The sequence below is a fragment of the Sinocyclocheilus anshuiensis genome, unplaced genomic scaffold, assembly GCF_001515605.1.
Source record: "Sinocyclocheilus anshuiensis isolate Anshui unplaced genomic scaffold, SAMN03320099.WGS_v1.1 scaffold132, whole genome shotgun sequence".
NCBI lineage: Eukaryota > Metazoa > Chordata > Actinopteri > Cypriniformes > Cyprinidae > Sinocyclocheilus > Sinocyclocheilus anshuiensis.
In genome coordinates, this window is record NW_015555730.1 from 1,259,899 (window position 1) to 1,281,799 (window position 21,901).

General features: G+C 37.0%; 1 protein-coding gene across 1 annotated transcript in view; it reads right to left on the bottom strand.

Moving 5' to 3' along the window:
- Window positions 1–6,248: 6,248 nt before the first annotated feature.
- LOC107672819 (septin-7-like) overlaps window positions 6,249–21,901 on the bottom strand; it is a 17,793-nt gene continuing 2,140 nt past the window's right edge. Inside the window, exons 2-4 of the mRNA XM_016466185.1 lie at window positions 15,470–15,474; window positions 14,849–14,951; window positions 6,249–6,394 (exon numbers count right to left, since the gene is read on the bottom strand). Coding sequence (XP_016321671.1) covers window positions 6,249–6,394; window positions 14,849–14,951; window positions 15,470–15,474 — 254 coding nt within the window. The remainder of the gene's footprint in view (window positions 6,395–14,848; window positions 14,952–15,469; window positions 15,475–21,901) is intronic.

Below are 21,901 nucleotides of genomic sequence, written 5' to 3' on the forward strand. Positions count from 1 at the left end.
CGATGCAACGCAACGCGTAAAAAGACAGTATAAGTCATTATAATCCGTAATTATGTCCCCACTGGGTGCAACAAATGCCTCGTTTATAATAGGTTTTAATGTTTTTGAATCATCGCTCCGGCCGGACAGGGCATCACAGTATGGTAGGGGCGTAACATTTCCGTCACACGCTTGAGGTATTCAGCCAATCACAACGCACTGGATAGCTGGCCAATCACAGCACACCTTGCTTTTCAGACCGATGAGCTTTGTAAAAATCAACGTTTCAGAAAGGCGGGGCATAGAGGAGAAACAATAATGTACAGTATGTGGAAAATAATGTGTTTTTTGAACCTTAAACCGCATAAACACATTTATAACACAAAATAATGTTCTTTTTATCAACATCATATGACCCCTTTAAATTATATTCCAGTTTTAAATGTTTTATTCCATTTTATTTTATTTCAGCTTCTGATTACAGATAGCCTGGGATTACACAAAATTTGTATTTTAAAGACAACCAGTTAGAAGGGAGCATAATTAGCTTTTTTGGGTTAAAAGTTTCTTAATATGAAATTTGAATGGTATGACAATTAGAGATACAGAACTGTACAGAAATTGAAATCTACACGCTAATACACACTATACTCATAGTCACGCAATGCTGATGTTGTTAACATTAACAATTTGAGAATAAAGTATAACAATAATAATCATTTGCACGGTTTGATGTGATATGAGCGAACCGATCTTTAGATTTAATCACCGATGGTAGCGCGATTTATTGTAATGTTTTTTTCCTCAGTTGGTCAGAACAAAAGTGCCAGACTTGTTACTTACTTGTTCAGATGACAATATCCAGTGAAAATTCTTGTTTGGGTCATATTCCAAGACATAGGCTAGAATCTGTGATTGCGAAGTACAGTAAATATTCACACCGGTGTGGTGACTGACTGCCACACACACATACTCTTCAGAACATTAGATTCATCAGCGCTGGAGCCGTGCCGACTCACAACCCACGCAAGTAAGATAATTCCGCAAACAGCTGCAATTGCAGGTTTTCAAACAGAGATGGCGACAAAGAGGCAAAACTTACGGACTGCAGCTTTAAAACTACTAAAAGGAACCAGAATTGGTGAAATTGGTTTTAAATCACCATGTGTGATTGTTCCGAAATGTCTGTTCAAATTTGCCTTTGTAAACATTACTAGTAAACACAAGCACTGTGTTGTTAAACTACACCTGTTTATTGTGATTTAAAAAAAACAATGAAGTTATGGATGAATTGTTCACAATAAGACCACAACATGAATTTAGAAAATAGTCATGGGTGAAATTTAATGTCATGCCAAATTTAGGCTTTATTAACTTTTGCTTGACTTTTAGCCCTAAAATACTAAAACCAAAACTAAAATGTCCAGGCGTTTAAATGATTAGATAAAAATTCTTGATGACACAGATTTATATAGATTGCACTAGCTTATGAACCATTAAAGAAAACCTAGAAAAAGTGCACCGAAGAAATATATACATTATGGTTAACTCATTTTCATGACTTTTAGGCCTTGAAATCAAAAAGTTACCCGATATTTCCGAACAGAAATACCAAAAATAATAATTATTTCAGTCAATTATCAAGACTGTGACTGTGCACATGACTCAAACAATTAGCATGTATGTGACTGTTTCTTGAGATTAAACGTCTGTGCAAACACACCTTTTCATGTGTATATGCAATTTTACATACAGGGAAACAACTAAATGCAAAGTTACATGTAAGCAGATAAATCTGTTTAGTTCTAATTTGTGGTTACTGTTGACATCTGAAATTAAAAAGTCCAAAATCATCCATTTTCTTCTTTTTAAAATTACTAAATAGATAAGGATCCAGAATATATATATATATATATATATATATATATACATACATACAGTTAGTTAGCTAGTATTTTTTACCTAATCAAAATAACCCAACTGGAGTTTGATTGAGATTAATTGGAATGCACAATGAAAAAACATGATTTTTGAGTTATCTGATTTTGCAAATAAACTCTTCATTCATATATATATTTATTTATTTATTTTATATATATATCATACATATATACTGTATCTATATATATTTTTTTAAGCTACACCTGTTTATTGTAGTAATAAGCAATACAAATAGGTCAGTTTGAACTAGTTTGGCGTATTATTCTTTAGGATATTTATGACACATCTCAATGTGTATGTTGGATACACGTGCTGTGATTTTGTCCGATGATAACCTGTTGTTTTATCATCATTTCAGGCTGTTGTTTCAGGCAGTCGCTTCAATGCTGCTGGAACAACAAATGCAGAAAGAATGATCTGAGGTAATGCGGGGGTGTGATCACCCATCCCGTATCTTCTGTCTTCCCAAACAATTCCACATCAATGACATCATCCTGATAATTACGCCACACCAGTGCAATCACTCAGTAAATGTGTACAAACCATGACAACATCTTGACTGGCTTTACAACCGTCTGAAATTCTGCCTGTGAGTGGACTACACTGAGCAGGTGGAGTAGAAAAACCAAACCGCTGCTTTTGATTGGTCTTTGTTCTTCCTGTGTTGATGGAAAAAGTGACAGTAGTTGCCCAGCCACTAAGCAGCTGGCGTGGGCCGTCCTCTTCTCACCTGACCTGATGCAGGCAGCTGAGGAGGTGAGATGGTCTGGTTAGACATCTCAAGCCACTAGCAGACGTACTGTTGTCAGAAATGGCAGCTGGAACCAAGCAACTTCAGAGCGTCATCAACACCAGCCCTAATTAAGTTATTAATTTGGGATGTGTTTTAAAGTCAGCACTAATCCACATTTGCAATGCATCTGATGACTCAACAATAACCAAGTAAAACTTGTGGTTTAAAAGTGCTTTAGACATGCATTTGAGTGTAACTGAGTAGAAAAATGATAAATAAACAACAAAAAAGTAAATTTAAAATAATAAAAACCAAAGACAGGGACTTGGTTCTATGCATCAGTTGTTGATTGGATTTGAGGCCAATGAATGTGAGATTGAGGTGACAGGCATTACATTTTGATAAAAAAAAAAAAAAAAGGATGAATTGCTGCAATAAGTTTAATAACATGCATTTTCATTTCATGCCAACTTTAGATCACTTAACTTTAGCAGCCAAAATAAATAAAAAAACAAATAAATTTTATTGAAATAAATTAACATAAAAAAAAAAAAAAAAGGAAATAAAACTGAAAACTCTGGGAAGGGGAAAAACACCACCACCAACAACAACAACAAAAAAACAATAATAATAATATAATAATGTATATAATAAAATAAAACTTGAATAGCACTGCCATAATGCTTCAAAATATATGCACACATTACAAGAGAGTGAGGGAAAAACCGAATGCGAGTCTTTGTTATATCAACAGCAAAGTTTCTAGAAAAATTACTACATTTTAAACATTTTCTTTAGCATAACATGCACTGAGTCACAATAAGACCAAAGACATGTATTAAGAAATTAAATGTTTTTTTTTTAATACTTATATTAAATGGAATGGTCATGTGCTTGGCATAAAGACAAACATCTGAGATCTAAGACAACTGACCACAGGACAATGTCAAGACTATAAAGTAGATCTCAGTAAACAAACCGAACCAGAGCGAGTCAGACTCAAAGAGAGATGATCAAGCTTCACTGCTCCTTCAAGCATCTCTCCTCAGAGTCTGATATCAGCGAGGACTCTGGGTTCAGATGTCCACAGGTATGAAGGTCTGGACAGATCGCTTCTCTGCCGAAGTCTCAGCTCTCAACACACTCATATATCTGACCGCACAAGTCTGCACTGCTTCATTTAATACTAGTATTTAATTCCAAGCGCTGCCAACGACATGTTCACTCACTGACAATTAGCAGTATTGACAGACTACTTGAGTTTAATACAAACAGACAAACTGCTGTATTGAGGAATTGAACAGACAAACTCACACTCCTCTTTTAACCGGTCACAACGGATTCATGTTTCAATGGCACACATATCCAGTTAGAGCACTGCCAACACGTTACATAAACAACATAACTACTCTCAATGAGACTGACGCAACACTGTGAGAAACGTCAGCGATGAAGCTTCTCTTCCTCTTCCTCATGCACACATCACATTGTAACATTACATTGGATTCTCTGACTCACTTCCCAGAATTCTCTGAGGCAACAACCACACACAAGTTCAGTGTTACTGTGCAGGACAGAACAGAGAGCAGAGATACGATCAGACTGATCTGACAGCAGAGGCTTCAGATTCTTACACTGCAGTGTTTCCCCTGCCATTATATTAGGGGGGCGGCCCGCCCCCCAAACGGCACCCCCCGCCCCCCTTGAAGGTCAAGTTAATTTTATTTAATTATATTTTCTCTATAGCGCCAGATCACAACAGAAGTCATTTAAAGTTACCTTTCCTATAGAACAGGTATATACCTTGTTCTTTTATTAAGCAAACTAAATAGCCTTATGTTATTTATCTTATTTACACGATGGCATGTCATTTCGGTCTCTACGTTATGGTCGCGCTCTCTGCATCACCAACAGCGCGTGCACGCACACACACACACACACACACACACACACACACAAAAGTGAGCCCACTAGTATTTGTAAATATTAAGCCGCAAAACGATTCATATTTAAATATGAATTCTGCGTGTCTCTGTGTTAATGAATGGCGCAGACACGCGGTTTTGTGTAGTACTCGTACTAAAACGCTCGTGAGCTTCCGGTGATATTAACGTCTGCCGTCTCACTACATGAGGACATAAATACATGAACAACATCTCCAGAACTGCTCTGAGAGAGCCACTTCATGAGCATTTGAGTAAAACTATCATCATATCATACACACACAGAAATGTAAAGGTATTCACGGCAACCCGTCAAAATAAAAGTTCGGTTTAACTTCAGGGCATTGGCAGAAATATATTACTATTGTTGAGTAGATTGTACGTAACAGGCTACTACTATACTACTAAAATTATTAAAACCTTATTTTTAAGGAATAAGCATTCAATATTTCTTCAATGTTTTAATTGTAATATTAAATGACCTTTATTTTCCAAAAAATACAATTTGTTTAGTTTTCATTACTTAAAAGATAGATTAAATGAATGTTTTATGCCTTAAAACAAAATGTAAATACACAGCACAGAATTTCTGAGCAAAAAATCATAAGGCTATTGTAAGAATAAATGAAACTTGTTTTATGCTTTCAAATAATTAGACATGCTAAAACAGAATTTGGTTACAATAAACATAAGGTTGGAAAAATAAAACAAACATCTCACAAACAAACACATCTCTGTCCATGACAGTCTTATGACTGCACAGTTACGTAATGTATCACACTCATCTCAATCAAGATAGCTTTTGTATGGCGTTTCACACAGCTGTACCAATCTACAGAGTCTAAGATAAGAAAGTACCTCATGAAAGTGGTCCACACAACCCCTAAGACCTGGATCATGTCTTGCTGACTGCAAAAACACCTCAAATATGTGTTTCAGCGTGGCGCTGTGATCACTGCATTCTTTACAATAGCTGACGAACCGCATACCACAAAAGCCAGTGGCCAGATGATGGGCCACACCTGTGTTTGACAGTGATCGACAGCGCCTGTCAATCCAGTTCTAATGCTCATTTGACAGACAGCTGCAGGCCACGTCACAGAGAAATGGGATGCCACTAAGTTAAAAGTCTGATATTGGGCCGATGCCAGAATACTGCTGATTTGGCAAGAGATTCGACCCTACAGAAGACAGACTGAAGCATATGCGATCCAGCTGCGAGAAACACGTACTTTTGTAGGTCAAAACCCATAAACGAGTTGCATTTTAGCACTTTCAGTTCCATCCTCCTGAGGTTAATGGGTTTTTTAAATGTGTTTTTGGTTAAATGCCTAAACTCATCTACTCACTGGTTGCTTTCACAGCCTCATTATCAGGGAAAATCTTTTTAAAGACCGAAAGACTTGTCTGAAGCTTAATTGTAGTGATGCTGAAGTCATGTGACCATGGTGTACTTCGTTTATAGCCTACTTTTAGCATTTTACTTCTGGTGATCGTATTTAGGCATCAAAATCCATAAAGTTGTGTTCATTTGTGAAAATTATCATGATGAACAAAATGTGTAAGAATCAAACTTTTGTTAGTCACAGAGCTTATTTTCTACAATAATCCTAAAACCAATGAAAAATCCTACTGTGTTTTTGTGGAGGGAATCAGAGTGATGTCAGAGTAGTGATCCAGCCTGATCTTACCTGAACGGTTTTCTTGATTCTGTGAGAGGGTCCGGGATACTCTGGAGAATACAAGTCTGTCAGGAACAGGGAGTTGATGAGTGTAGACTTCCCCAAACCTGATTCTCCTGCAGGACAGACAACAAGAGGTTACGCCAGAGATTTCAGGACGTGACTCACTCATCACTTCTGTTGGACGGTGAACAATGAGTGAGTGAAATTTGAGTCTGCAGATTTCCACAGAATCTGAACAGCCATCATTCACACTGTCTCCATTTGCATGCCTGTTCATTTAACATTTTCGGCAGCTTGTGGCACCTGCTAAGGCTATGGTCCTATGAAATGCATTTTATTTTTCCCAGATTCTGTTTAAATTTTTTTTCAGAAATGTTGTGTTTCCCATTTTAATATTTTCGAAATTCTGTTTTAATAGTGTAAATTTTAAAGGGACAGTTCACCCAAAAATGAAAATTATCTCATGATTTACTCATCCTTAAGCCATCCTAGGTGTATATGGCTTTCTTACGGATGCAATCGAAATTATATAAAAAAAATGTCCTGGCTCTTCCAAGCTTTATAATGGCAGTGAATGGGTGTTGAGATTTTGAAGCCCAAAAAAAAGTGCATCAATCCATCATAAAAAGTGCTCCACACGGCTCCGCTTCTGAAGTGAATAGATGCATTTGTGCAAGTATCTATAAACCGTAATCTCTAGCTTCCGCTAACTGTTGTGCGTGTGTTCACGAGAGAGTGGCGTTCAGCGGATGACGTAAGACGTAGGTGTAGCGTAAGCTCCGGTGAGAAGTGACGAATGCAGAAGCGCAGAGAAGAGAGCAAAACAAAACACCGGTCACAAATTAGAAGTACAAAACTAAGATTTGTAAAGAAACATGTGGGATGATTTCCATGGTTTTCCTTTGTTGTAAACAAAACTTGGTTCTCATGAGACTAGCATATTCTCACAGGAGCTTAGACTACGTCTTACGTCATGGAACACCACTCTCTTGTGAATGCGCGTACCACAGTTAGCGGAAACTAGAGATTATGGTTTATAAAGTTTTAAATGTGGATATTTTTCTTACACAAATGCATCGATTTACTTCAGAAGGCCTTTATTTATTTAGAGCCGTGTGGAGCACTTTTTATGATGGATGGATGAACATTCACTGCCATTATAAAGCTTGGAAGAGCCAGCACAATTTTTAATATAACTCTGATTGTATTCATCTGAAATAAGAACTTCATATACACCTAGGATGGCTTGAGGGTGAGTAAATCATGGGGTAATTTTCATTTTTGGGTGAACTGTCTCTTTAATAATTTCATCAAATTTTAACAGTAATGGGGCCTTTTTTCCATCTCCAAAATCTGCTTAAATTCATCTGGATTTTATACAAATTTTTCAAAAAATTGTGGTAATCAAATTAATTCATAAAACTTTAACAACGGAATAATCTTTTAAAATGTAAAAAAATAACTTTACATTAAACCAAATTAAGTCAAATTAAAGGGATAGTTCACCCAAAAATGAAAATTCTGTCATTAATTACTCACCCTCGTGTCGTTCCAAACCCTTAAGACCTTTGTTCATCTTCAGAACACAAATTAAGATATTTTTGATGCATTTCGAGAGCTCTCTGACCCTCCCATAGACAGCAAGGGTACTAACATGATCGAAGCTCAGAAACGTAGCAAGGAGATCAGTAAAATAATCCATGTAACATCAGTGGTTCATCCATAATGTTATAAAGCTACGAGAATACTTTTTATGCGCAAAGAAAACAAAAATAACGACTTTATTCAACGATTCGTCTCCTCCGCATCACCCTGTAGTGCCATTTTGGAGAGTATCACATACGTAAACAACATATGCAATGTATGTACGCGGATACGTTGTTTATGTTCAGATCAAAGCGTAAACATCGTAAACAGCGTATCTGCGTACGGTGCTGCTGACACAGAACAGCATACGTTGTTAACATGCGTTAATTATACACCAATTTTACTGGATTCAATTAATATGTCCACGTTTTGCTGAAATCATAGGCCCCTATAAGGCCCAGCATTACAAATCTACCAAATTCAGCACTTGGAAAGCCTGAGATGCTGCAGATTTCCAACTTAACTCTAAAAACAGGAAACCAGTCTGGAGGAGTGGCATAATGTGATCAACTCTGACATGAACTTATATGGGGTCGTTCCCTGCCTGCGAGTCTGGGAAAATGCAGACGGCATCAGAAATTTGTGGAATTCCATAAACCACAAGAGAATACAACTATTTAGCTGGATAGATGGAGGGAAATCTAAACAGTCTGAAACTCAGAGTATATGATCAAGTACAAACCAGGAGAAGAACCAGAGGGTGTGCCGAGAACCAAGACAAAGATGATGTTCACAAGACATTATAAACTTTATTAGTGGTGTTTGCAAAGACAAGCATCAATTTCACCACTGCTCATACTTAACCTTTAAACCTTGACTCTTAAGTGTTCAACTTTAGCATGCAACTCGTCCAGCACAGTTTGCGCTATGGCCATGAACAGTACCTAAACTCATCTGGCTTCTTTAGAAAAAGTATGCAGTTACTTAAACTTGATTAAAAATACAGTAAAAATAATAACATTTCAAAATATTACTATAATTTACAATAACGATTTTCTATTGTCATGTATAATAAAATGTCATTTATTCCTGTGATCAAAGCTGAATTTTAAGCATAATTTCTCTAGTCTTCAGTGTCACATGATCCTTCAGAAATCAGTCTAATATGCCGATTTGCTGCTCAAGAAACATTTCTGATTATTGTCAATGTTGAATTCAGTTGCGCTGCTTTATATTTTTGTGGAAACTATGATGAATCTTTGATAAATACAAAGTTCGAAAGGAACAGCATTTATTTGAAACTGAAATCTTTTATAATACTAATAAATTTCTTTACTGTCACTAGCTATGTTTTCATCCACATTTGTATGTGAATTTTGAGTTATCACATAAAAAAAAAAAAAAAAACAACATGCTGGATGGAAATGCCAAGATGTGCAAAAAATTAAAAACTTTAAAAAAAAAAAAAAAAAGTTTAAAGCTCACCTGAGGTGGATAATTTTTATCCAATAAGAAACCATATTTATATTAACCATATAAATGCCTTAGCAACCCCAAAACCACTCAGAGCACCTTAGCATCTTTGTGTCGACTACCTTTACTGAAAACCCAAAATTTTCTTCATGTGCTAAAAAAGGTAACTCATCCCACTCTGTTAAACAAATATATCACTGACATTTGATTTCCACACGCTTCTAGTGCTTCACCACAATGCATAAGCCTCCAACAACAAGTGACTTTATCACAGAACAATTCCTCCAAGCATCAGAGAGCGATTCATCAGCTGGATGCATGGCAACGTGGTTCCTGTAAGGCTTGGAAACAAAGAGGACAGTGTGAAGGAAACTGGATGCATGTTGGCACAGAGCAACGCTGGGCTTCTCTCCTGACCTTTAACAAGTGCCCAACCCTGCTCCACTTCCACAGCACCTAAAACACGGAGAGAACCTTCCAACAAAGAAAAGCTTCTTTCAAATCCTAAATGTTTTCCAGAAGGGCAGGACAACAGTGACCTCACCATCGCAACAGAAACGTCTTCCACTCATTGCCTGGAGAGATGCAAAAGCAATTGCCATCGTTGAGCAGAATGAAGAAAAGCCCTACAGGTTTTATTTTGCTTGCTGAATGTGGTTTTTGAAACAGGCCCGTGGTCTTGTGAAAACAGCGAGTGAAATACAGTCTTCTTTAAAATGTCATTATGAATTAGGGAAACAACAAAAGCAGGCGGCGAGTGGAGGAGCGAAGCAGGCACTGGGATGCACTTCTGCCATTCTCTGGAGTGAAACCAGCGCAGCGGAGAGACCAGAAAAACAGCCACGGTGGAGTTACTGCTGGGAGACATACTGTATGATACTCAATACAGGCCTGCCAGAGTGAAGAATTTCCCTGCTGGAAGAAACTCACAGAAAAAGCTTAAGATCTTGTGGAATCGTAGCTTGCAGGAGTTTTTAATGGTAGCGTAACTTGCAGCTGTTTGAGGAAACTCATTTAGTTCGAATGCTTTAAAGGGATAAATGTCACTCCAAAAATCTATGATTTTTTTTCTACAGTGGAACACAAAGTAGATTGTTATGTCCATACAGTGATGGTGGATGGGAATAAATGCTGCCAATCTCCAAAAAATAAAAATGCTGCTGCAATGATAACGTCATGTCTGTCTTGTTTTGAGTTTTCAAGAACAGTGTCAAGAACTGCACCCATGAGTTGTATGAACTACTTTCATGGTTCTTATATCCTTTTTGCAGCTCCACAGCATCCATTACTGTTCACTTTCATTGTATAGAAAGGACCAATGTGAATATTCTGCTGCTGCTTCTGAGTTCCACCCAAGATTCAAAATTAACAAATGGCAAGAATCTTCTCAACTGTGTATTTTTACATTTTGAATTTATAGTTATGTAGGACAGAAGACCAATCGTAATTTAGTATGCAAATATATTTATGAGACAAACCAATTAAAATTTAGTATGCAATTCAGAAGACCAATTATAGTTCGGTATGCAAATAGATGTAAGAAAGACAAATTGTAATTCAGTATGCAACTAGATGTATGACAGAAGGCCAATCATAATTCAGTATGCAAATAGATGGTAGTTGTTATATGTTGGAATGGTTGTCATATGTTGAATTGAGTAATTGACAACAGATTTTTGGGTGAACTTTTCCTTTAAGTAGTTATGCTCTAAATCACTCCACACAAGAGAGAGAGACATTGATAGATGAACAGAAAGGTGACTATGAGCAGAAGGCTTACTAGAGCTAATTACAGAGTCCTTCATTGAACTCTCCATCAAGAATGATGACAGATCAGGGCTTTCCTGTCAGCCGCCCAAAAATGCAAAACTGCGGTATCTGTAACCCGCCCTGTCTCTGTGCGTTACGAAACTCACTGTTTGTGCTGTGTCAAACCCTTACAGGCCTGCCCTGAGCAGATGAAAAACAACACACAACACACATCCATATAACCGTCTGTATTTCACAACATTAACCATTACTGAACACACTCCTCAAACACTACAGTAAGTTCTGCAGTCGGGGAAATCTAAACAAGAGGCACTGAGTGTTATGGAAAGCCGGAGCAGAGGGAGGTGAGAGTCCTGAGAGTCCACTGAAGCAGCTCAGCCCAAAGCCCACCAGGCGGACCGGCGAGGGTCCGGCTCGCTTCCTTTAAAGGAAATATCCCACAGCTGTGTAAACCAGGAGGGTTTACTCCAGAGGAACTCCCCATCGCATGACAGGGGCGGGGGAGCTGGGAAGCAGGAAAAGCTCGGGACTGCGCTGGGAGGGACAGAGTTTACTACGAACTTCCAAAGAACTTTCACTGGCATGGATAAAGGCAGAACGCAGGAAAGAAGACCTGCTATGTGCTGTCAGAATGAACAATTTAAAGGTTCACCCAAAAATAAAAATTCAGAGAGCTACAGTCTGCAGAAGTAAAGATTTTTTCCGCACACATTACATGGCTCCATAAAATCTGGATTAAACCACTGGAGTCACATGGTTTTTTTTTATGATGCCTTTATGGCATATTTTGAGCGTGAAAGTTTTAATTTCCTAGACTTTCACACTTTATTTTAATATAACCTTGTAACAGTGTAATTATACATTTAAGTACTGAGTAACATTAATTAGCAATAGGGTTTGGTTTAAGGTTATTTGTATGTAATTATGCATAATTTCTTTTATTACTACAGTAACTGCAAGTAACGTGTAATAAAGACACTGTAAAAAGTTTTACCAAAATATCATTAAGATATTAAGATGCTTGTGTTTCTGAATAAATAAAGCAGTATCAATGTCATAAAATCACAAGTCTGTTTTGATTTAAAGGCCAGAAGCTATAGTTTATATGAATAAAAATCACAAACACTTGTAAATTAAATAATTTAATATATACAGATTTATTCTTTAATAATTTTTTTTTCAAATGGATTATGAAAACTTGTATACAATGTACTCTCATTAAAAAAAAATAACTTTTATAATGTTTATTAGTTCTAAAAAAATACGTTTTTGCTCAAAAATATCCTAAATTAAAAACAATTTGTTTATAATTTCCGCACAGGAGAGACTTGGTGGTGTTTCAAAACAAAGGGAAATCGGTATCGGCATCGGTTATCGGTCAAAATTATTTGAAAAATATCAGCATATCGGATATCGGCAAAAATATTAATATCGTGCATCCCTAGTACCCAGCCTTTTTATCATATCAACATTCAACTGGTAAATAAAACCAAAATAAAATTATTGGTGCTGCTGATTACATCCAACCCAAATATAATTCAGTAAGCAAACAGATGTAGGACAAAAGACCAATCATTATTCAGTATGCAATTCAGAAGACCAATAGTTCGTTATGCAAATAGATGTAAGAAAGGCCAATTGTAATTCAGTACGCAAATAAACGTCCAATATTGCAGTCTGTTTACTGGTGGAGTGCAATAAAGGTCACTAGGTGTTTTAAAACTTATCTTAATTTTTGTATACTTTCTTAAAATTTAAGCTTTAAGTTAAAAAAAATACAAATCCAGAAACAGCTAGCACACCTAGGCTAAATGTGTAATGATATCCAAATTATTTAAGGATTATACGTACACTGTTGCTGTACAACCACTGTAAAAACTTAAAAGCAATCAGCAAGTAAAGCTTAAAGCCACTAATCCTTAACACTGATAATAAACAAATCTAAAAAAGGGAGAAGAAAGAAGACGACTTAAATGCCTCTACATCAGCCAAGATCAAGGCCAATCCTTACAAGCAGCTGGTTAATCACTGGTAAATATTGACTTTAACCAGCCTCATGACTCTATCCTACTGTCAGTCAACAGACAAGTCTGAAACCATGGACAACCCCAGTGTGCATCCCACCGAGAGCAGACGAACGGTCTTAAACAACAACATCTGGGTCTTTATCATCCAAAGAGAGAGAGAGAGAGAGCTTGAAGTGTTTAACAGCACTGCACTTCTTCAATTACTATGCCATTCTAATTACACGCTGTACACCAAATTGCCATCTAAAAGCTCACTTCCTGCCCAGTGTGCAGCAGAGGGGGAACTCCAGGGCGTAGCTGCTCCAACACTCCTCCCAAAATCCCATGGAGATGGAATTCTGAAATACTGACAAGTCAGAAACGCAGATTCGGTTCTGGATTGTGAGCAGGATGTGAGGTGACCCCAGGTGGGCATCAGGGCCAGCTTCAGGCTGTGTTGTGCTTGAAGTCTGAAGAGCTGAAAGTGGAGTAAGAGGTAGATACGAGTCCTCAGGCCAAGCTAAATGAATGGGATTACAGGAAACTTCCAACCCACTAGGCCACGCTCACACACACACACACACACACATTCCAAAGGAGGGGAAAAACCCCAGGTCCATGGGAGAATGGGAAGAACATTTGTTTTGAATGCTCATTTCTTCAAGCCCTGCTCTCTCATTCTGTTCTGCCATGTGAAATCCATCACTGATGCATTTCAGCGCACAGCTGCCAGCGCCTGGCATGAAGCGGCCCGCGTGAAACCGTATACCGCTAGACATATGAGCGCATATAATCCACATAGCGCTGGATGCTGGGTCAACAGCCCTCTATTTTTGACCCCGTTTTCATAAATTTTTCACTCAAGCTTTTTTCTGTATGTCACAAACCTCAAAAAGAAATACAATCTGTTTTTAAAGGGACAGTTTACTCAAAAATGACAATTCAGGCATCATTTATTTGGCTTGAAGCCATTCCAGCCCATATGACTGTGCTATGGAAGCCTGTTTCTGCCACTGAATAAAACAACTGAAAAAAGTCATTGCGACTTTCCATATCACAATTTTGAGTTTTTTTCTCGCAATTGCAAGTTTACATCTCGTAATTCTGACTTTTCTCTAAGAATTGTGCAATATAAACTCACAATTGTGAGCTATAAAGTCAGAATTGCAAAATATAAACTCACAATTGCGCAATTCTGGCTTTTTTTCACGCAATTCAGATTTTTTTTCACAATTTTAACTTTGTAACTGCAATTGTGAGTTTACATCATGCAATTCTGAGAAAAATAGGCAGAATTGTGAGGAGTAAACTCACAATTGCGAGAGAAAAAAAGTCAGAATTGTGAGATAAAAAGTCACAATTACCAGAAACAGGCTTCCATACTTTCCTGCTTTTGTGAAACATGAAAGAAGAAATTTAGCAGATTGTTCATGCTGCTCTTTTCTATGCAATGAAAGGGAATGAGGACTGTCCAGCTATTACATTTTATTGTGTGATCCACGGAAGAAGTCATACTGGTTTTAGGTGAGTAAAATGATGACTAGTTTCTTTTTTGGGTGAACTATTTCTTTTAATGGTCTATAAAAAGTTTGAAAATAAAGAAAAGGTCTATTAGATATTGCAAAAAGGCCATTGCAGGCTTTAGTTATCAGTGCCACATGAGCTTTCATTTAAGGTAAAAAGAGGAATTCAATGGCCAGCAGTGGGATAAACAGGACAGAAGATACTCACCGACGACCATGAGAGTGAACTCGAAGCCCCTCTTCACAGACTTTCTGTACACTTGGTTGGGGAGATTTGCGAATCCCACGTACCCCTCAAGGTTCTTCTGTTGCTGTAGACCAAAACCAAACACAGTCAATGGCTTTAGCAGGCATGACTGACAAAACACTACAAATGAGAAACACGTAGGCGGCCATCTGTCACGACTGCACACGGTTACTGTTAACACCTTCATGAATCTTCAGAAACATTTGGTTTGACACTCAAATAACAGCATAGAAACATGGCTATAATAATAATGCATGGGCTTTTTTCAAATTAGCCTACTTAACATGCTAGCTACCACACAAACCACATGGTCTGAGGTATTATTCATGTTTTTAGCATGAATAAAGTGGGATGCACAGTGTGGGACACTAAAGTTTAATACTTAGAATTATGGATTTAAACAAACCATTGACTCTAAATATGAGTGTTTGTAACAGCCGTAAAACACCAATTCTAATATCTAATACTAGATTTTGAGCTAATTAGCAGCACAGGCTCCAGATTTTAGAGATCTTTTGAGGAGCTGAACAACATATCCATTTGTAGTTTGTCCAGGCGTTTGAAATGACTATGCATACTTACTGCTACTTTGGAGAGCATTCAGATCATGTTGTTCCACAGATCGATGGATGAATAGATGAAGAGGTGATCAGATTGCACCAGGCAGGGAGAGAGGCATCCACATACACAAAATAAAACACAAAGAGACAGAATGAGACAAAGATAAGTAACAGCTGAAGTACATTAAGAGGTCTGCAACTCACTAAGAGCTTCAACAAAACCATTGGTCTGTCAATCCAACCAATGAGGACAAAACCAGTGTTATTAACATCCATCTGAGGTGAACCAATTACACGTGATCAATCAAACTACATTCAAATAGTCACATTACTACAGGTGTAAATGACCAATAAGATATGGACACTACTTGAGTTTAAGAAAGAAAAGATTCTGTAAATATCAGTCTATTTTAGTCCTAATACCAAGCCTGTAGTGTTTTCCCAATGCTGCACGACCAAACCACTTCTCTAAACATACAGAATTACAGAAAGGCCAGAAATGGGGCTTTAGCGCTAGACTTTCACAGTGCTCAGGCTGCCAGTAAAATGGACTTAATTGAAAAATCATCTCACTGAATGAACCAGGCCTTCCCTGAATAGCATTTTCTTTCTGCTGAAACAGCAAATCATCAAATGCACGGATCTGTGATTGCAGCACATAAAAACCCCAACTCATTTGACTATCAATACCTTCATGTTATTCTGTTAATTCTGTTAATAATGAATGATCAGTTAATTAATTAAATATTATGCATTATATTATTTAGCATTATATAGCCTAGTCTTATAAAGTCAGAACAGATCAACATTTATGCTATAGTTATTGTTCATGTTAATCACATTTTCATAACATCGGCAAATGGTTCAAAGACTAAAAAAGGGAGTTTAAGCATCAAAACAATAAAAGTTTAATAGAGCTTTAAATGTATTTTTGCCCCAATACATTAGAATGTTTTTTTAATTTTACAGAAGACACCAACTAAAATGTCTTTCAGTGTAACAATAGCTCAATATAACAAAAAATCTTGTCAAGCATATTTAAACCTAAAATCAATGCATGACATTAAAAGACTATTACAGCCCCCAAAAACTAGTTAATTGTCATTCTAAAGCTTTACCAATCTTTGCCACTGTCCTTCAAACCACTAGGTTTTACCCAGTTGTCAGCAAGAAGTTTTTAATCATTTAGCTAAAATATTACAAAATTTAGAATGATCAGTTTTTCTTCTATATATTTTAATAAGTGCAGGTCAGACTCAGAATACGCATGTTGTTTCATTTTTACATATCTGTTAAACTGAATGACCATGGGACATTTCAGCTAGGGCTGGGCGATTTTTCCGATTCATTGGAATTGTATGTTTTGCCACGATTTTATTTTTTTAGAAATCAAAGAATATCGCGATTTTGAATAAAAATATTACCAAACGTTAGAATTAGACACTTTGACAATATGCCAATGATAACAGTAAAGAGAAAAGTACTGTACAACCGCATGTCGGTGCACGTGATTAATCGCTCACGTGTGACGCGCTCATATCACGAAGTGCCATTCACGCGGAATACGCTTTTGTGTTGAAAAAGATGCGACGCGGGCAGAGGAATAGGAAAAAAAATGCAAGAAGATGCGAGTTGAACGTCTTTTAACTTGAGCGCAGCGTTTTTAGAATGCTGTTTCATGCATGAGAAGTGAGCGCAACAGTCAAAGGCGTCCATGTTTACACAGAAAAAAACAATGGAAAAGCAGCGCAATCGAATAAAAAACCTGTAAAGAACCACTAGGCCTACTGTATGTCTGATATTTCATGTTTTTATCATGGTGACAGGATGAAAGCTGCTGTTCAATGTTTTTACAGAACAATAGTCTACTGGTGTTATTGTTATACCTTGTCATTCTGAATTTGAATTACCTTGACTTTTGAGAATTTTTTTTTTTTTTAAAGCATCTTCCTCGTATTATTTCCGAACATATAATATGCATAAGACAAGTTTGTACAAGATGTAGTTGTTCATGCATCTTTTCTGCAATTTCTGCTAAATGTAGTCATTCAGTGATAATCACGTTCACATAGGGCTGGACGATATGGCCAAAATTTATATCACGATATATTTCTTAATTTCGGTCGAGACGATATAATTCCGATATCGATATGAACACTATTAAAAAAGCCTCATAAAAATGGCCAAGAACGGCCACAACAGATGTCTGTACCTACAAACTTATGAAAAATTAATTTGCCAACTCTATGAAACCTACTCCTATAAAACTATATAATATTTTAGGAAAAAAATGGCGCAAATAAATAAATGTTCACCTCTTATTGGTATTTAGCCTTCATACAAACAAGAAATGTGAAATCACTGTCAAATAAATCTCAGACTCTCCTTATTAATATTAATATTAATATTTTTTACTTCAAACTATAGGCTAACATACCAGTCAAAAGTTTTTGAACAGTAAGATTTTTTATGTTTTTTAAAGAATTCTCTTCTGCTCACCAAGCCTGCATTTATTTGATCCAAAATCGCGATACATATTGATATTGAATTATTGTCCAGCCCTACGTTCACACAATTCAAAAATACAACCACATTATAATCAATTTTACATCTTATGAGAACCAATGCCATTTAACATAAAGTGCATTTAAATGCACTTTAAATGATCGTTTTCATTGGAAATAAAGCAAAAATTCAACTTCCAATTCCTAGCCTAATCTGCCAAGTCAAACAAATGTTTCCTTTTCAGGTGAACGATCCCTTTAAGACAAATTATTACTGCATTTATGTTGCTTGTCTTGGAGATTTTGTCCTCTCTTACTCTATTTTAACCACCCACACAATGAATAAGCAATGCTCTTTCCTGAAACTACAAATGAAAGTCTGTTACAAATATCCTGCACCACTTCCTACTGATGTTATCGTTGGGTGTTCTTCTAGAGGGCTGGTGTGAGGTGTGAACACATGAGTACACGCAGAGGAAGTCTGATCTCACGGGGGGAAACTGAGAGGACGTATATGTTCCTTCTTCCAGGTTAAACGCCTGTCAAAGCCAAGACGCTCAGCATATTTGAAGGGGAACATCTCAGTGAACCATTACAGTAAATGCTCTGATGCAAATTTGGATGGTCTAAACAACACACCAGCAAAAACTGAACTAAAACCTACATTTCCCTGTGGTGAAGCATTGACAGAAATAGTCCACAAGGATTCACACAAGCAAAAATAAAAACACACATATGATATAAATGACTGCATCTCAAGGTCACATTCTGGGTCACTGATGTGGGTTATTATGGGATAGATGGATGCCTTCATTCAGTATATGGCCATGAATGTAAAGGCTTAATTAAGTTTCACGTTTCATTGCGTGTCAAGCAACTTGGACACTCTGCAATATCCTTCTTGTTCATTCCACAGAACAGATAAAGGTAACAGGTTTGAAACGTCATGAGAGCGAGTAAATGGTGACAGAACTTTCGTTTTTGGGTCATCTATCCCTTTAAGGGATTTTTTCGATGACACCAAAACCATTACCTTGCAGAGATCTAAAGGGAAGATGAGAGCGAGAGAGTGACTGCAGTCCTGAAACAATGACATGTTTTTGTACGTGGTTTAACTGCCGGAAGAGATGTGGTAGCCTGAACCTAAAGCTGTAAAGAAAGACAGACAGAAAGGCAAAGCAGCGACAAGGAGTAAATGAGATACAGCGATATCCATTTCTGATAAGACACATTTTCGACTAGTACTTCACAGGATATGACTCGCAAGTGTCAACAGGGTCCAAAATTAACTACAAACTGCACAATTCATATAGATGTATAAAAAAGTGATTCAGATGCAAAAGGGATAATGACCCTAAATCAGTGTTTCCCAACCTTTCTTTAGTCGCGGCACCCTTTGGAAATTTTAACAAATTTGTGGCACCCTACAAAATTAATTTTGTCACAATATTTGAATTTCTAACTTCGATATGATACTTTGAAAAGTATAGATATTCGGTACAGCAGGGAAGAACTGCAGAATATAATGTCATACAGATATTTTTAATATTATACAAAAAATGTGTCCATCAATGGTGGCAATCAGTAGGCTAATTTCTAACGAAGAGACCAATTTATATGACAGATTTTAACGTAGGCTTTTATTCATATGTAAACATTGTGAGATAGCTAGTTATAATGAAAATTAAACAAAGTTTTGCTTGTATTTTTGATTTTACAGCTGGGTAATTTTGTTGCAGTAGCACGAGATAGCTTGATTTAAAACTTTGAATTGAATAAAAAATGACAAGGAGGCTAAGCAGTTAATAATAAAATAAGAACAAATAAAGAAATTACTAATGATAGCACAAATAAAAAATAACGATAGGCCAACAAATGAAATAAATAGCTTTTTAGTTTTTCAGGTAGGTCTAACACACAGTAGGGCTATTAAGAGATTTTTTTTTACCAATTATCCAAATAATGTTTAATCCTAGAAAGCTATTATCATCAGAGGACACATGAGCATAACGGTTAGCAGATCAATGAATGAGAGGGCAGCGTTACCAGAGTTGCCCATTTACCACACCTTGTTACAGCACAGTAGGGCTATTGCAAACAGAAACAATACTGTACTACATCGATGTTTCCTGTCAGCTTGATTTCTGAGTGGACTTTGCTGTTCCGATGAGCATGAACGGTATACGAGTGGAGCACTCACATGGGCCGCGAGCGACTGAGCGGAGCACACACGCATCAGAAATTGATATTATATATGCGCTGCTTTTTTGAACATTTTAGCAATTTAAAAATATTTTACAAATCTTTTTTTTACACAGCACCCCTGCTCTCAACAGACGGCACCCCAGTTGGGAAACACTGCCCTAAACCATTATGTTTTGATTTGTGTAAAAAAATAAAAAGTTTCCATCCTGATTACCAAGGTAGAGCCTTTTTATTTATTTTCTTTCAAATTATGTGCTTTCCATTTAAAATGTTCTGTGTTCCATGTTAATGATTTAATTACGTTTTAATAATCAAAAATCATATCTAATCAACAGAAATTTTACAACTGTAACAATTAATCTTTTAAAACAACATTAAATGAAAATTAAACTAGGCTATTCCTTTTTGGTAAAGTGCTGCACAACAGAAGTTTACTGTTTAAATTAAACACGGACAAAAATTATGACATTTCTTACAAAAAAAAAGTCTAGATAAATTCTATTTTTATTATTTTGTCTACAATTTTGAGAAATGCATACTAGAGCACAATAGTGATATATTTCTGTCATAATTTCTTCAAGTAAATCAAACTTTTATTTTGACAGGTTTAAGTGAACACCTTTCGAGAGTTTCTGTGATGATAGTTTTCTCAAACGAAATGGTGAAATGCTGGTGAAGTGACTCTCAGAGCAGCTCTGGAGATGAAGTTTATGTGTTCATGTCCTCATATAGTGAGCCGGCAGACACTGAAACCATGAGAGTCACGCGTGCTTCAGTATACTGTGCTTGATTCACACACTAGTCCATATTGCACTTTTGATTTATTCATCCAAAACACTCCAAATTGGATGATATTAGTAAATTCCATTTTGCGATTCCATCTTCATTTTCTGTATCATGGAAATCATATGGTGGTACTAGGATCTTGTTGACTCATGTCGTCTCGGTCTGGTTTTCTCATCACACACTCAATGAAAGCAGTCAGACAATACGCCCCATAAAAAGGCTATTCTGACCACCCACAGTTCAGACACGCATTCTCTCTCAAGATTTCAGCTGTAAACTATTCACTTAAAGAGGTCATATGATGCTGCTAAAAAGAACATTATTTTGTGTATTCTGTGTAATGAAATGTGTTTATGTGGTTTATGGTTCAAAAAACACATTATTTTCCACATACTGTACATTATTGTTTCTCCTCTATGTCCCGCCTTTCTGAAACATGTCGATTTTTATAAAGCTCATCGTTCTGAAAAAGCAAGGTGTGCTCTGATTGGCCAGCTATCCAGTGCGTTGTGATTGGCCGAATACCTCAAGTGTGTGACGGAAATGTTACGCCCCTTACCATACTGTGATGCCCTGTCCAGCCGGAGCGTAACATAAAACCATGTCTGCATTTGTGATCGGAGAAATGACAAACAACAAGTGCTGCTCTACACTGCCGCGGCTGGCGGATTCGACGAAGGAGCGGCAGGTGGGCTTGCGGCAACCACATGTGACGACCCCAGGCTGGACTCCGCTTCGTCCACGGTGAAAGCCGATCCGGCGATCCACAGCACAAAGTTGATGTATTTCCTCAGCGATCAGCACGGGATCAGCTCCAGGAATGACGAAGTGGATATCGTCCTCTTTTGGAAGGCCAAACAAAGAAGTTTCGCTTTCACAACGAAACACATAGCGTCTCCACGACATGGCGGCGGCAGCAACAATACTACAGCAAGAATCAAAGTTATGCCTTCTTTCTT